Source organism: Oncorhynchus nerka, linkage group LG23 (genome assembly GCF_034236695.1).
Source record: "Oncorhynchus nerka isolate Pitt River linkage group LG23, Oner_Uvic_2.0, whole genome shotgun sequence".
NCBI lineage: Eukaryota > Metazoa > Chordata > Actinopteri > Salmoniformes > Salmonidae > Oncorhynchus > Oncorhynchus nerka.
In genome coordinates this window covers 3,363,731-3,381,349 of record NC_088418.1, presented here as the reverse complement: position 1 = coordinate 3,381,349, position 17,619 = coordinate 3,363,731, and the positions used below count along the sequence as shown (strand labels likewise).

General features: G+C 45.3%; 1 protein-coding gene across 1 annotated transcript in view; it reads right to left on the bottom strand.

The window, feature by feature from the left end:
* Positions 1 to 17,619, bottom strand: part of heatr5b (HEAT repeat containing 5B) — a 140,669-nt gene that overhangs the window by 108,123 nt on the left and 14,927 nt on the right. The window contains exons 7-11 of the mRNA XM_065008442.1: positions 17,451 to 17,608; positions 16,135 to 16,257; positions 14,301 to 14,475; positions 13,426 to 13,458; positions 946 to 1,101 (exon numbers count right to left, since the gene is read on the bottom strand). Of these exons, the coding sequence (XP_064864514.1) occupies positions 946 to 1,101; positions 13,426 to 13,458; positions 14,301 to 14,475; positions 16,135 to 16,257; positions 17,451 to 17,608 (645 nt within the window). The remainder of the gene's footprint in view (positions 1 to 945; positions 1,102 to 13,425; positions 13,459 to 14,300; positions 14,476 to 16,134; positions 16,258 to 17,450; positions 17,609 to 17,619) is intronic.

The following is a 17,619-nucleotide window of genomic DNA, read 5'->3' as shown; positions in this document are numbered from 1 at the left end:
AGTATATCCAGTGTGTGTGTGTGTGTGTGTATAGTATATCCAGTGTGTGTGTGTGTGTGTGTGAATAGTATATCCAGTGTGTGTGTGAATAGTATATCCAGTGTGTGTGTGTGTGTGTGAATAGTATATCCAGTGTGTGTGTGTGTGTGTGTGTGAATAGTATATCCAGTGTGTGTGTGTGTGTGAATAGTATATCCAGTGTGTGTGTGTGTGTGAATAGTATATCCAGTGTGTGTGTGTGTGTGTGAATAGTATATCCAGTGTGTGTGTGTGTGTGTGAATAGTATATCCAGTGTGTGTGTGTGTGTGAATAGTATATCCAGTGTGTGTGTGTGTGTGAATAGTATATCCAGTGTGTGTGTGTGTGTGTGAATAGTATATCCAGTGTGTGTGTGTGTGTGTGAATAGTATATCCAGTGTGTGTGTGTGTGTGAATAGTATATCCAGTGTGTGTGTGTGTGTGTGTGTGTGTGAGAATAGTATATCCAGTGTGTGTGTGTGTGTGTGTGTGTAGTATATCCAGTGTGTGTGTGTGTGTGTGTGTAGTATATCCAGTGTGTGTGTGTGTGTGTGTGTGTGTAGTATATCCAGTGTGTGTGTGTGTGTGTGTGTGTAGTATATCCAGTGTGTGTGTGTGTGTGTAGTATATCCAGTGTGTGTGTGTGTGTGTAGTATATCCAGTGTGTGTGTGTGTGTGTGTAGTATATCCAGTGTGTGTGTGTGTGTGTAGTATATCCAGTGTGTGTGTGTGTGTGTAGTATATCCAGTGTGTGTGTGTGTGTGTAGTATATCCAGTGTGTGTGTGTGTGTGTAGTATATCCAGTGTGTGTGTGTGTGTGTAGTATATCCAGTGTGTGTGTGTGTGTGTGTGTGTGTGTGAATAGTATATCCAGTGTGTGTGTGTGCTGCATTCCTGCATGGTGTGTGTTCTGTGTAATGTCCTACCAATGGAGGGTTCCTGTATGAGCGGTGAGGATGTGGCACTAAGACTCTGCACCAGGCTGCCCAGCTCTTTGAGGGCACAGACCATCACGTGTTGACTGGCAGAAACATCAGCTGCTCCTGCCTTGTTCTCTCCACTGGTGTCATTCACTACTGCCTCTGGAGCAGGAGAGGGAAGGAAGAGGGAGGAGGGAAGGATGAGAGGGAGAGGGAGAGGGAAGGAGGAGAGGGAGAGGGAAGGAGGCGGGAGGAGAGGGAGAGGGAAGGAGGAGAGGGAAGGAGGAGGGAGGAGAGGGAAGGAGGAGGGAGGAGAGGGAGAGGGAAGGAGGAGAGGGAGAGGGAAGGAGGAGAGGGAGAGGGAAGGAGGAGGGAGGAGAGGGAAGGAGGAGGGAGGAGAGGGAGAGGGAAGGAGGAGGGAGGAGAGGGAAGGAGGAGGGAGGAGAGGGAGAGGGAAGGAGGAGGGAGGAGAGGGAGAGGGAAGGAGGAGGGAGGAGAGGGAAGGAGGAGGGAGGAGAGGGAAGGAGGAGGGAGGAGGGAGGAGAGGGAGAGAGAAGGAGGGAGAGAGGAGGGAGAGAGAAGGAGGAGGGGGAAGGAAGGAGGAGGGAGGAGAGGGAAGGAGGAGGGAGGAGAGGGAGAGGGAAGGAGGAGGGAGGAGAGGGAGAGGGAAGGAGGAGGGAGGAGAGGGAAAGGGAAGGAGGAGGGAGGAGAGGGAAAGGGAAGGAGGAGGGAGAGGGAAGGAGGAGGGAGAGGGAAGGAGGAGAGGAAAGGAGGAGAGGAAAGGAGGAGAGGAAAGGAGGGAGGGAGGAGAGGGAGAGAGAAGGAGGAGGGGAAGGAGGGGGAAGGAAGGAGGAGGGAGGAGAGGGAGAGGGAAGGAGGAGGGAGGAGAGGGAGAGGGAAGGAGGAGGGAGGAGAGGGAAAGGGAAGGAGGAGGGAGGAGAGGGAAAGGGAAGGAGGAGGGAGGAGAGGGAAAGGGAAGGAGGAGGGAGGAGAGGGAAAGGGCAGGAGGAGGGAGGAGAGGGAAAGGGCAGGAGGAGGGAGGAGAGGGAAAGGGCAGGAGGAGGGAGAGGGAAGGAGGAGAGGAAAGGAGGAGGGAGAGGGAAGGAGGAGGGAGGAGAGAGAGGAAGGAGGAGGGAGGAGAGGGAGAGAGAAGGAGGAGGGAGGAGAGGGAGAGAGAAGGAGGAGGGAGGAGAGGAAAGGAGAAGAGGGAAGGAGGGAGGAGAGGAGAGGGAAGGAGGAGGGAGGAGAGAGGGAAGAGAGAAGAGGGAGAGGGAAGGAGGGAGGATAGGAGAGGGAAGGAGGAGGGAGAAGAGAGGGAAGGAGGAGAGAAGAAGAGAGGGATACAGGAGAGGGAAGGAGGAAGAGGGGCCAAAGTAGTTTTGAGCACATTGTCAAGATGACTCATTGTATTATCCTTTAATAAACTTCAAGGAATCTCTAGCTAACAGGTAAACTCTAGCTAACAGGTAAACTCTAGCTAACAGGTAACAGGTAAACTCTAGCTAACAGGTAAACTCTAGCTAACAGGTAACAGGTAAACTCTAGCTAACAGGCAACCTCTAGCTAACAGGTAACAGGCAACCTCTAGCTAACAGGCAACCTCTAGCTAACAGGCAACCTCTAGCTAACAGGCAACCTCTAGCTAGCAGGTAACCTCTAGCTAGCAGGTAACAGGCAACCTCTAGCTAACAGGTAACAGGTAACCTCTAGCTAACAGGTAACAGGTAACCTCTAGCTAACAGGTAACAGGTAACCTCTAGCTAACAGGTAACCTCTAGCTAACAGGTAACCTCTAGCTAACAGGTAACCTCTAGCTAACAGGTAACAGGCAACCTCTAGCTAACAGGTAAACTCTAGCTAACAGGTAACAGGTAAACTCTAGCTAACAGGTAACAGGTAACCTCTAGCTAACAGGTAACAGGTCAACTTTAGCTAACAGGTAAACTCTAGCTAACAGGTAACAGGTAATCTCTAGCTAACAGGTAACCTCTAGCTAACAGGTAACAGGTCAACTTTAGCTAACAGGTAAACTCTAGCTAACAGGTAACAGGTCAACTCTAGCTAACAGGTAAACTCTAGCTAACAGGTAACAGGCAACCTCTAGCTAACAGGTAAACTCTAGCTAACAGGTAACAGGTAACCTCTAGCTAACAGGTAAACTCTAGCTAACAGGTAACAGGTAACCTCTAGCTAACAGGTAAACTCTAGCTAACAGGTAACAGGCAACCTCTAGCTAACAGGTAAACTCTAGCTAACAGGTAACCTCTAGCTAACAGGTAACCTCTAGCTAACAGGTAAACTCTAGCTAACAGGTAAACTCTAGCTAACAGGCAACCTCTAGCTAACAGGCAACCTCTAGCTAACAGGCAACCTCTAGCTAACAGGTAAACTCTAGCTAACAGGTAATAGGCAACCTCTAGCTAACAGGTAAACTCTAGCTAACAGGTAATAGGCAACCTCTAGCTAACAGGTAACCTCTAGCTAACAGGTAAACTCTAGCTAACAGGTAAACTCTAGCTAACAGGTAACAGGCAACCTCTAGCTAACAGGTAAACTCTAGCTAACAGGCAACCTCTAGCTAACAGGCAACCTCTAGCTAACAGGCAACCTCTAGCTAACAGGCAACCTCTAGCTAACAGGCAACCTCTAGCTAACAGGCAACCTCTAGCTAACAGGCAACCTCTAGCTAACAGGTAACCTCTAACTAACAGGTAACAGGTAACCTCTAGCTAACAGGTAACCTCTAGCTAACAGGTAACCTCTAGCTAACAGGTAACCTCTAGCTAACAGGTAACCTCTAGCTAACAGGTAACCTCTAGCTAACAGACAACCTCTAGCTAACAGACAACCTCTAGCTAACAGACAACCTCTAGCTAACAGACAACCTCTAGCTAACAGACAACCTCTAGCTAACAGACAACCTCTAGCTAACAGACAACCTCTAGCTAACAGACAACCTCTAGCTAACAGACAACCTCTAGCTAACAGGTAAACTCTAGCTAACAGGTAACAGGCAACCTCTAGCTAACAGGTAAACTCTAGCTAACAGGTAACAGGTAAACTCTAGCTAACAGGTAACAGGTAAACTCTAGCTAACAGGTAACAGGTAACCTCTAGCTAACAGGTAAACTCTAGCTAACAGGTAACAGGTAACCTCTAGCCAACAGGTAAACTCTAGCTAACAGGCAACCTCTAGCTAACAGGTAACCTCTAGCTAACAGGTAACCTCTAGCTAACAGGTAACCTCTAGCTAACAGGTAACCTCTAGCTAACAGGTAACCTCTAGCTAACAGGTAAACTCTAGCTAACAGGTAAACTCTAGCTAACAGGTAACAGGTAACCTCTAGCTAACAGGTAACAGGCAACCTCTAGCTAACAGGCAACCTCTAGCTAACAGGCAACCTCTAGCTAACAGGTAAACTCTAGCTAACAGGTAATAGGCAACCTCTAGCTAACAGGTAACCTCTAGCTAACAGGTAAACTCTAGCTAACAGGTAATAGGCAACCTCTAGCTAACAGGTAACCTCTAGCTAACAGGTAAACTCTAGCTAACAGGTAACAGGCAACCTCTAGCTAACAGGTAAACTCTAGCTAACAGGCAACCTCTAGCTAACAGGCAACCTCTAGCTAACAGGCAACCTCTAGCTAACAGGTAACCTCTAGCTAACAGGTAACCTCTAGCTAACAGGTAACCTCTAGCTAACAGGTAACCTCTAGCTAACAGGCAACCTCTAGCTTACAGGTAACCTCTAGCTAACAGGCAACCTCTAGCTAACAGGCAACCTCTAGCTAACAGGCAACCTCTAGCTAACAGGCAACCTCTAGCTAACAGGTAACAGGTAACCTCTAGCTAACAGGTAACAGGTAACCTCTAGCTAACAGGTAACCTCTAGCTAACAGGTAACCTCTAGCTAACAGGTAACCTCTAGCTAACAGGTAACCTCTAGCTAACAGGTAACAGGCAACCTCTAGCTAACAGGTAAACTCTAGCTAACAGGTAACAGGTAAACTCTAGCTAACAGGTAACAGGTAACCTCTAGCTAACAGGTAACAGGTCAACTTTAGCTAACAGGTAAACTCTAGCTAACAGGTAACAGGTAATCTCTAGCTAACAGGTAACCTCTAGCTAACAGGTAACAGGTCAACTTTAGCTAACAGGTAAACTCTAGCTAACAGGTAACAGGTAAACTCTAGCTAACAGGTAAACTCTAGCTAACAGGTAACAGGCAACCTCTAGCTAACAGGTAAACTCTAGCTAACAGGTAACAGGTAACCTCTAGCTAACAGGTAAACTCTAGCTAACAGGTAACAGGTAACCTCTAGCTAACAGGTAAACTCTAGCTAACAGGTAACAGGCAACCTCTAGCTAACAGGTAAACTCTAGCTAACAGGTAACCTCTAGCTAACAGGTAACCTCTAGCTAACAGGTAACCTCTAGCTAACAGGTAAACTCTAGCTAACAGGTAAACTCTAGCTAACAGGTAAACTCTAGCTAACAGGCAACCTCTAGCTAACAGGCAACCTCTAGCTAACAGGCAACCTCTAGCTAACAGGTAAACTCTAGCTAACAGGTAATAGGCAACCTCTAGCTAACAGGTAAACTCTAGCTAACAGGTAATAGGCAACCTCTAGCTAACAGGTAAACTCTAGCTAACAGGTAACAGGCAACCTCTAGCTAACAGGTAAACTCTAGCTAACAGGCAACCTCTAGCTAACAGGCAACCTCTAGCTAACAGGCAACCTCTAGCTAACAGGCAACCTCTAGCTAACAGGCAACCTCTAGCTAACAGGTAACCTCTAACTAACAGGTAACAGGTAACCTCTAGCTAACAGGTAACCTCTAGCTAACAGGTAACCTCTAGCTAACAGGTAACCTCTAGCTAACAGGTAACCTCTAGCTAACAGGTAACCTCTAGCTAACAGACAACCTCTAGCTAACAGACAACCTCTAGCTAACAGACAACCTCTAGCTAACAGACAACCTCTAGCTAACAGACAACCTCTAGCTAACAGACAACCTCTAGCTAACAGACAACCTCTAGCTAACAGACAACCTCTAGCTAACAGACAACCTCTAGCTAACAGACAACCTCTAGCTAACAGACAACCTCTAGCTAACAGACAACCTCTAGCTAACAGACAACCTCTAGCTAACAGACAACCTCTAGCTAACAGGTAAACTCTAGCTAACAGGTAAACTCTAGCTAACAGGTAACAGGCAACCTCTAGCTAACAGGTAAACTCTAGCTAACAGGTAACAGGTAAACTCTAGCTAACAGGTAACAGGTAAACTCTAGCTAACAGGTAACAGGTAACCTCTAGCTAACAGGTAAACTCTAGCTAACAGGTAACAGGTAACCTCTAGCCAACAGGTAAACTCTAGCTAACAGGCAACCTCTAGCTAACAGGTAACCTCTAGCTAACAGGTAACCTCTAGCTAACAGGTAACCTCTAGCTAACAGGTAAACTCTAGCTAACAGGTAAACTCTAGCTAACAGGTAACAGGTAACCTCTAGCTAACAGGTAACAGGCAACCTCTAGCTAACAGGTAAACTCTAGCTAACAGGCAACCTCTAGCTAACAGGCAACCTCTAGCTAACAGGCAACCTCTAGCTAACAGGCAACCTCTAGCTAACAGGCAACCTCTAGCTAACAGGTAATAGGCAACCTCTAGCTAACAGGTAACCTCTAGCTAACAGGTAAACTCTAGCTAACAGGTAATAGGCAACCTCTAGCTAACAGGTAACCTCTAGCTAACAGGTAAACTCTAGCTAACAGGTAACAGGCAACCTCTAGCTAACAGGTAAACTCTAGCTAACAGGCAACCTCTAGCTAACAGGCAACCTCTAGCTAACAGGCAACCTCTAGCTAACAGGCAACCTCTAGCTAACAGGCAACCTCTAGCTAACAGGTAACCTCTAGCTAACAGGTAACCTCTAGCTAACAGGTAACCTCTAGCTAACAGGTAACCTCTAGCTAACAGGTAATCTCTAGCTAACAGGTAACCTCTAGCTAACAGGCAACCTCTAGCTTACAGGTAACCTCTAGCTAACAGGCAACCTCTAGCTAACAGGCAACCTCTAGCTAACAGGCAACCTCTAGCTAACAGGCAACCTCTAGCTAACAGGCAACCTCACCTCTAGCTAACAGGCAACCTCTAGCTAACAGGCAACCTCTAGCTAACAGGCAACCTCTAGCTAACAGGCAACCTCTAGCTAACAGGCAACCTCTAGCTAACAGGTAACAGGTAACCTCTAACTAACAGGTAACAGGTAACCTCTAGCTAACAGGTAACCTCTAGCTAACAGGTAACCTCTAGCTAACAGGTAACCTCTAGCTAACAGACAACCTCTAGCTAACAGACAACCTCTAGCTAACAGACAACCTCTAGCTAACAGACAACCTCTAGCTAACAGACAACCTCTAGCTAACAGACAACCTCTAGCTAACAGACAACCTCTAGCTAACAGACAACCTCTAGCTAACAGACAACCTCTAGCTAACAGACAACCTCTAGCTAACAGACAACCTCTAGCTAACAGACAACCTCTAGCTAACAGACAACCTCTAGCTAACAGACAACCTCTAGCTAACAGACAACCTCTAGCTAACAGACAACCTCTAGCTAACAGACAACCTCTAGCTAACAGACAACCTCTAGCTAACAGACAACCTCTAGCTAACAGACAACCTCTAGCTAACAGACAACCTCTAGCTAACAGGTAAACTCTAGCTAACAGGTAACAGGCAACCTCTAGCTAACAGGTAAACTCTAGCTAACAGGTAACAGGTAAACTCTAGCTAACAGGTAACAGGTAAACTCTAGCTAACAGGTAACAGGTAACCTCTAGCTAACAGGTAAACTCTAGCTAACAGGTAACAGGCAACCTCTAGCTAACAGGTAACCTCTAGCTAACAGGTAACCTCTAGCTAACAGGTAAACTCTAGCTAACAGGTAACCTCTAGCTAACAGGTAACCTCTAGCTAACAGGTAAACTCTAGCTAACAGGTAATAGGCAACCTCTAGCTAACAGGTAAACTCTAGCTAACAGGTAACAGGTAAACTCTAGCTAACAGGTAACAGGTCAACTCTAGCTAACAGGTAACAGGTAAACTCTAGCTAACAGGTAACAGGTCAACTCTAGCTAACAGGTAACAGGTCAACTCTAGCTAACAGGTAACAGGTCAACTCTAGCTAACAGGTAACAGGTCAACTCTAGCTAACAGGTAACAGGTCAACTCTAGCTAACAGGTAACAGGTCAACTCTAGCTAACAGGTAACAGGTCAACTCTAGCTAACAGGTAACAGGGCAACCTCTAGCTAACAGGTAACAGGGCAACCTCTAGCTAACAGGGCAACCTCTAGCTAACAGGGCAACCTCTAGCTAACAGGGCAACCTCTAGCTAACAGGGCAACCTCTAGCTAACAGGGCAACCTCTAGCTAACAGGGCAACCTCTAGCTAACAGGCAACCTCTAGCTAACAGGTAACCTCTAGCTAACAGGTAACAGGTAACCTCTAGCTAACAGGTAACAGGTAACCTCTAGCTAACAGGTAACCTGTAGCTAACAGGTAACCTGTAGCTAACAGGTAACCTGTAGCTAACAGGTAACCTCTAGCTAACAGACAACCTCTAGCTAACAGACAACCTCTAGCTAACAGACAACCTCTAGCTAACAGACAACCTCTAGCTAACAGACAACCTCTAGCTAACAGACAACCTCTAGCTAACAGACAACCTCTAGCTAACAGGTAACCTCTAGCTAACAGGTAAAATAGGCTAACAGGTAACCTCTAGCTAACAGGTAAAATAGGCTAACAGACAACCTCTAGCTAACAGGTAACATCTAGCTAACAGGTAAAATAGGCTAACAGGTAACCTCTAGCTAACAGACAACCTCTAGCTAACAGGCAACCTCTAGCTAACAGACAACCTCTAGCTAACAGGTAAAATAGGCTAACAGGTAACCTCTAGCTAACAGGCACCCTCTAGCTAACAGACAACCTCTAGCTAACAGGTAACATCTAGCTAACAGGTAAAATAGGCTAACAGGTAACCTCTAGCTAACAGGTAAAATAGGCTAACAGGTAACCTCTAGCTAACAGGTAAAATAGGCTAACAGGCAACCTCTAGCTAACAGGCAACCTCTAGCTAACAGGCAACCTCTAGCTAACAGGCAACCTCTAGCTAACAGGTAACAGGGACATTGTAATATATCTATATTATAATCATGCATTAACAGTACTAAATATCAGCATTAAGACAGACAGCACAAAGGTCTGAGGATTCATCATCACCAGGACATTTAATGAACCCACATCAAATATGGCTGGGAGTTTGCATCAAATAGGACATCTGCCATGGTTTCTCTGCTGGCGAAAGATGGGCAAGACATCTGGATTTATGAAATGTTTTGGCTTTAATAGATACGTTTTCCCCTCTTACTTTGGTCTCATTCGAGATGGTTCCTATGATGAATTAAAACCCTCAGAGCTCAGTAGGAAGAAATTATGTTTTCTATGATATACAGTGCTAGTCAAAAGTTTGGACATACCTACTCATTCAAGGGTTCTTTATTTTTACTATGTTCCACATTGTAGAATAACAGTGAAGACATCACAACTATGAAGAAATAACACATATGGAGTCATGTAGTAACCAAAACAAGTGTTAGTCAAATCAACATATTTTTTATATTTTAGTAGCAACCCTTTGCCTTGATGACAGCTTTGTTCTCTTGGGATGCTATCAACCAGCTTCACCTGGAATGCTTTTCCAACAGCCTTGAAGGAGTTCCCACATATGCTGAGCACTTGTTGGCTGCTTTTCATTCACAACCCATCTCAATTGGGTTGAGGTCAGGTGATTGTGGAGGCCAGGTCATCTAATGCAGCACTCTATCACTCTCCTTCTTGGTCAAACAGCCCTTACATAACCTGGAGGTGTGTTGGGTCATTGTCCTGTTGAAAAACAAATGATAGTCCCACTAAACCCAAACCAGATGGGATGGTGTATCACTGCAGAATGCTGTGGTGGCCATGCTGTTTAAGTGTGCCTTGAATTCTAAATAAATCCCACAGTGTCACCAGCAAAGCACCCCCACACCATAACACCTCCTCCTCCGTGCTTCACGGTGGGAACCACACATGCGGAGATCATCCGTTCACCTACTCTGCATCTCACAAAGACACGGCGGTTGGAACCAAAAATCTCAAATTTAGACTCATCAGACCAAAGGACAAATTTCCACCGGTCTAATGTCCATTGCTCGTGTTTCTTGGCCCAACCGAGTCTCTTCTTCTTATTGGTGTCCTTTAGTAATGGTTTCTTTGCAGCAATTAGACCATGAAGGCCTGATTTATTGAGTCTTCTCTGAACAGTTGATGTTGAGATGTGTCTGTCACTTTATTTGGACTGGTAACTCTAATACATGTATCCTCTGCAGAGGTAACTCTGGGTCTCCTTTCCTGTGGTGGTCCTCATGAGAGCCAGTTAACTCTCTAATGAACTGATCCTCTGCAGCAGAGGTAACTCTGGGTCTTCCTTTCCTGTGGCGGTCCTCATGAGAGCCAGTGTCATCATATCGCTTGATGGTTTCTGCGACTGCACTTGAAGAAACTTAAAAAGTTATTCAAATGTTCCACATTGACCGACCTTCATGTCTTAAAGTAATGATGGACTGTCGTTTCTCTTTGCTTATTTGAGCTGTTCTTGCCATAATATGGACTTGGTCTTTTAACAAATAGGGCTATCTTCTGTATACCACCCCTACCTTGTCACAACACAACTGATTGGCTCAAACACAGGCAAAGGGTGGCTACTTTGAATAATCTCAAAAATAAAACATATTTTGATTTGTTTAACGTTTTTTTGGTTACTACATGATTCCATATGTGTTACTACATGATTCCATATGTGTTACTACATGACTCCATATGTGTTACTACATGACTCCATATGTGTTACTACATGATTCCATATGTGTTACTACATGACTCCATATGTGTTACTACATGATTCCATATGTGTTACTACATGACTCCATATGTGTTACTACATGATTCCATATGTGTTACTACATGACTCCATATGTGTTACTACATGATTCCATATGTGTTACTACATGATTCCATATGTGTTACTACATGACTCCATATGTGTTACTACATGATTCCATATGTGTTACTACATGATTCCATATGTGTTACTACATGACTCCATATGTGTTACTACATGATTCCATATGTGTTACTACATGATTCCATATGTGTTACTACATGATTCCATATGTGTTACTACATGATTCCATATGTGTTATTTCATGATTCCATATGTGTTACTACATGATTCCATATGTGTTACTACATGATTCCATATGTGTTACTACATGACTCCATATGTGTTACTACATGACTCCATATGTGTTACTACATGACTCCATATGTGTTACTACATGATTCCATATGTGTTACTACATGACTCCATACGTGTTACTACATGATTCCATACGTGTTACTACATGATTCCATACGTGTTACTACATGATTCCATACGTGTTACTACATGATTCCATATGTGTTACTACATGATTCCATATGTGTTACTACATGATTCCATATGTGTTACTACATGATTCCATATGTGTTACTACATGATTCCATATGTGTTACTACATGATTCCATATGTGTTACTACATGATTCCATATGTGTTATTTCATGATTCCATATGTGTTACTACATGATTCCATATGTGTTACTACATGATTCCATATGTGTTACTACATGATTCCATATGTGTTACTACATGATTCCATATGTGTTACTACATGATTCCATATGTGTTACTACATGATTCCATATGTGTTACTACATGATTCCATATGTGTTACTACATGATTCCATACGTGTTACTACATGACTCCATATGTGTTACTACATGATTCCATATGTGTTACTACATGATTCCATATGTGTTATTTCATAGTTTACAATGTAAAAAAAAAAGTAAAAAAAAAAATGAAGAAAAACCCTGGAATGAGTAGGTGTGTCCAAACTTTGGACAGATACTGGAGTAAAAAGATGGCCAGTTGACACAGACAGTTGACACAGAAGGTTTCAGAGGGAATCACAGAGTAAGAATCTGGAGAAGTTATTTTGTAAAAAAAAAAGAAAAAAAGAAAGTGATTGTGATGATAGGATGGGAGTAATTCCAACACCAAATGATGTCACACACAAAAAGACCAATTAGTTCATGTTTGTTTTTGTTTTTATAAAAGCTCCCCATGGGGGATAAAAGGCTTTCTTTTGCTGAGTGTGTGAGTTAATTGGTTAATTGCTTTTCATCTCTATAACAAGATAATGTGATATACTTTTTACAGGTTAGCAGGGTATAGTTAAATACACTATAGGGAGTGTGCAATGGTAACAGAGTTGCACAATTTCAGCAACTTCGACAAAATCCCTGGTTTTCCAGAAATCCTGGTTGGAATATTACTACAGGGGAAGGAAGAAGGAAATACGGAATCCTCCAACCAAGATTTTCTGGAAACACAGGGAATTCTGGGAAAGTTGCCCTATCTACTATATATATATTAAAGCCAGACTCAGCCCCAAATAAAATGTCCCTTTCCCCCCCCTCCCTGGTTTAAAACATCTTGAACTGTATAGATCAGGGGTGGGCAACACCAGTCCTCGAGGGCCTGATTGGTAGAACACCTTTTCTCCATCCCTAGAAAACACAGCTGATTAATCACATTCCAAACTGAAGATCCTGATTAGGTGATTATTGGAGTCAGGTGTGTTCGCTGAGGGCAAAAAACTGTGACACCAAATCAGGCCCCCGAGGACTGGAGTTGTCCACCCCTGGTCTACGGTGTCTGGGATGATGGAGTTGATGCGTGCCATACCCAGCCTTTTAAAGAACTTCATGACTATAGATGTGACTATAGATGTGAGGACTGGAGTTGTTGACATGACTATAGATGTGACTGCTACAGGGTGGTAGTCATGTCAGGCCCCCCGAGGACTGGAGTTGTTGACATGACTATAGATGTGACTGCTACAGGGTGGTAGTCATGTCAGGCCCCCCGAGGACTGGAGTTGTTGACATGACTATAGATGTGACTGCTACAGGGTGGTAGTCATGTCAGGCCCCCCGAGGACTGGAGTTGTTGACATGACTATAGACGTGACTGCTACAGGGTGGTAGTCATGTCAGGCCCCCCGAGGACTGGAGTTGTTGACGTCTGTCCTTAATAACATGAGACTTACAGAGTCTGTCTTTAATGGGTTATAATCTCTATAGTAGTAGCAGTAAAATGTTAGTCTCATTCTGGAAAAACCTACGATGCATCCAAAATGCCACCCTATTCCCTATTATAGTGTACCACCCACAGGGCTCTATAGGGCTCCACATAGAAAGTAAGGGACCATTTGAGATGCATAAGGCCCTAGAATGGCTGGAGATGTAAGAAAAAGTCAATACCAGCAGAACTGTGCCTCCGAGCAGAGGTAAGAGCTGAGATGAGAAAAAGAAGAACAAATGAGAGAGAGCGAGAGAGAGACACACAGGTGAGAGAGAGAGAGAGACACAGGTGAGAGAGAAAGAGAGACACACACAGGTGAGAGAGAGAGAGAGAGAGAGAGACACAGGTGAGAGCGAGAGAGAGACACACACAGGTGAGAGAGAGAGCGAGAGAGAGAGAGAGAGAGACACACAGGTGAGAGAGAGAGAGAGAGAGACGCACAGGTGAGAGAGAGAGAGAGAGAGACGCACAGGTGAGAGAGAGAGAGAGAGACACACACGTGAGAGAGAGAGAGACACAGGTGAGAGAGAGAGAGAGAGAGAGAGAGAGAGAGAGACACACACAGGTGAGAGAGAGACACAGACACACACAGGTGAGAGAGAGACAGGTGAGAGAGAGAGAGAACAGGTGAGAGAGAGAGAGAGACACACACAGGTGAGAGAGAGACACAGGTGAGAGAGAGAGAGAGACACAGGTGAGAGAGAGAGAGAGAGAACAGGAGAGAGAGAGAGAGAGAGAGACACACACAGGTGAGAGAGAGAGAGAGAGAGAGAGAGAGATCAGTGGAGTCAGGATGAGCAGAGCAAGTGAAAAGCCCACCCACTCCAAAATGAGAGATGGAAAAACAAAAACACTTGTGTGTTGGAGAACCCCAACTTCCACTTAGTCAATGGGAGACTGGACCTAAGTTGAAGTTGGGATTTGACCCTTTACAAAAGTACAAACAAGAAAGAAAAAATAATCAAAAGTAAAATCATAAGAAATTAATGATCAAATTAAATGAAGTATATCTTAAATGATGAGAACTAAAATGATAATAATAAGGTGTACTTACTCTGTAAAGCTCTGAACCGTGAAATCTCCCCCCCATCTATCTCCTTACCCACAGCCCTCATCTGTTTACTGATAGCCTGGCAGATGTCTTTCCCCGCAGCGATCTGGGCCTTCTCCCCTAGCAGCCCCCCCAGAGTGGAGCGCAGCATGAACGACACACAGCGACGGGAGTACACCTGTTCACACACACACACACACACACACACACACATCCTTAGTGTTAACACACACACACACACACAGGGAGTACATCCTTAGCTTAGCTCATCACTATGCTAAGGATCCTGGGACTAAACATCTCCCTCTGCAACTGGATCCTGGACTTCCTGACGGGCCGCCCCCAGGTGGTGAGGGTAGGTAGCAACACATCCGCCACGTTGATCCTCAACACTAGGGGCCCTTCAGGGTTGTGTGCTCAGTCTCCCCTCCCGTACTCCCTGTTCACCCATGACTGCACGGCCAGGCACGACTCCAACACCATCATTAAGTTTGCCAATGAAACAACAGTGGTTGGCCTGATGACCAACAACAACGAGACAGCCTATTGGGAGGTCAGAGATATATAGCCCCTCTACTGTATGTATATAGCCCCTCTACTGTATGTATATAGCCCCTCTACTGTATGTATATAGCCCCTCTACTGTATGTATATAGCCCCTCTACTGTATGTATATAGCCCCTCTACTGTATGTATATAGCCCTCTACTGTATGTATATAGCCCCTCTACTGTATGTATATAGCCCCTCTACTGTATGTATATAGCCCCTCTACTGTATGTATATAGCCCCTCTATATAGCCCCTCTACTGTATGTATATAGCCCATCTACTGTATGTATATAGCCCCTCTACTGTATATATATAGCCCCTCTACTGTATATATATAGCCCCTCTACTGTATATATATAGCCCCTCTACTGTATGTATATAGCCCCTCTACTGTATGTATATAGCCCCTCTACTGTATGTATATAGCCCCTCTACTGTATGTATATAGCCCCTCTACTGTATGTATATAGCCCCTCTACTGTAAGTATATAGCCCCTCTACTGTAAGTATATAGCCCCTCTACTGTAAGTATATAGCCCCTCTACTGTAAGTATATAGCCCCTCTACTGTATGTATATAGCCCCTCTACTGTATGTATATAGCCCCTCTACTGTATGTATAGAGCCTCTCTACTGTATAGAGCCCCTCTACTGTATAGAGCCCCTCTACTGTATATAGCCCCTCTACTGTATATAGCCCCTCTACTGTATATAGCCTGGTTACTGGTTTCACTGTTACTCACTTCCTTACGTATCCGAGTTGAAAATGCCATGGAAACCCATGTAACTTGTATTTGTCATTCGGTACATGAGAATTTAACGGTAAAAGTTATTTTTATGTGTACTATGTCATCACACACAGTCTTTTATCTGCAAAAAGTACGTTTGATGAAAACACACCTACAGTAGGAAATGTAATGTTTTATGCAGATTTTAGAATGTATGTGAATGTATTTAGAATGTAGAATGAATGTATGAATACCTAGGATAGGATAAAGTAATCCTTCTCCCCCCCCCTTAAAAGATTTAGATGCACTATTGTAAAGTGGCTGTTCCACTGGATGTCATAAGGTGAAAGCACCAATTTGTAAGTCGCTCTGGATAAGAGCGTCTGCTAAATGACTTAAATGTAAAATGTAAGTGTATATATGTACATATGCTAACACAATGCTAACTTCCCTAGCATGGACAGCATAATGCTATGTGATTTTCATTGAAAACTCCCATAGCAATAGTTATGCTAACACAATGCTAACTTCCCTAGCATGGACAGCATAATGCTACTCACCGCCTCCACGTGTGTCTGGGTGGCCCGCGGGTGGCTGACCAGGTCCAGGACATGAGACAGGAACGTGGCAAAGTTCCGCTCCAGCCACTGGCCGCCCAGCGTGGTCACGAATACAACATATGCCTATTGGAAAAGAGAAGGAACATTACACGATTACATCATCACCTCGTTATCACACCATCACCTTATGAATGGTTATAACACCATCATCACCTTGTTATGAATGGTTATTACCCCAATATCGCTGGTACCACACTCGCCCCAATATCGCTGGTACCACACTCGCCCCAATATCGCTGGTACCACACTCGCCCCAATATCGCTGGTACCACACTCGCCCCAATATCGCTGGTACCACACTCGCCCCAATATCGCTGGTACCACACTCGCCCAATATCGCTGGTACCACACTCGCCCCAATATCGCTGGTACCACACTCGCCCCCAATATCGCTGGTACCACACTCGCCCCAATATCGCTGGTACCACACTCGCCCCAATATCGCTGGTACCACACTCGCCCCAATATCGCTGGTACCACACTCGCCCCAATATCGCTGGTACCACACTCGCCCCAATATCGCTGGTACCACACTCGCCCCAATATCCCTGGTACCACACTCGCCCCAATATCCCTGGTACCACACTCGCCCCCAATATCCCTGGTACCACACTCGCCCCAATATCCCTGGTACCACACTCGCCCCAATATCCCTGGTACCACACTCGCCCCAATATCGCTGGTACCACACTCGCCCCAATATCGCTGGTACCACACTCGCCCCAATATCGCTGGTACCACACTCGCCCCAATATCCCTGGTACCACACTCGCCCCAATATCCCTGGTACCACACTCGCCCCAATATCCCTGGTACCACACTCGCCCCAATATCCCTGGTACCACACTCGCCCCAATATCGCTGGTACCACACTCGCCCCAATATCCCTGGTACCACACTCGCCCCAATATCGCTGGTACCACACTCGCCCCAATATCGCTGGTACCACACTCGCCCCAATATCGCTGGTACCACACTCGCCCCAATATCCCTGGTACCACACTCGCCCCAATATCGCTGGTACCACACTCGCCCCAATATCGCTGGTACCACACACCAATCAGCCTGTTTGAGGGGATCAGATTGAGCTGTCTGACTGTGCAGAATCACTCCTCTTCATCACATAATGATCAGTTACTGGGGATGAATGTGATTTGTAGATTTGTGATTCTCCAGTCGGACAGCGATGTCGTCACATCTCAAACAAGCACATTATTATTCAACAACCTACCCAAACGGGAGGGACTTCTACGTACCTGTGTGACTCCCACCCGTACCTCCCTGCTGACAGAGCCCCCTCCCTTCAGCATCTCCCCCCCGCTCTTCAGGAAGCCAGACCCCCCTCTTAGGAAGCCTGTAGCCATCAGCTCCAACACCTCGTCTAGTGTGGCACGTTTCACGTTCTGACGCATCACTAGAGGAGAC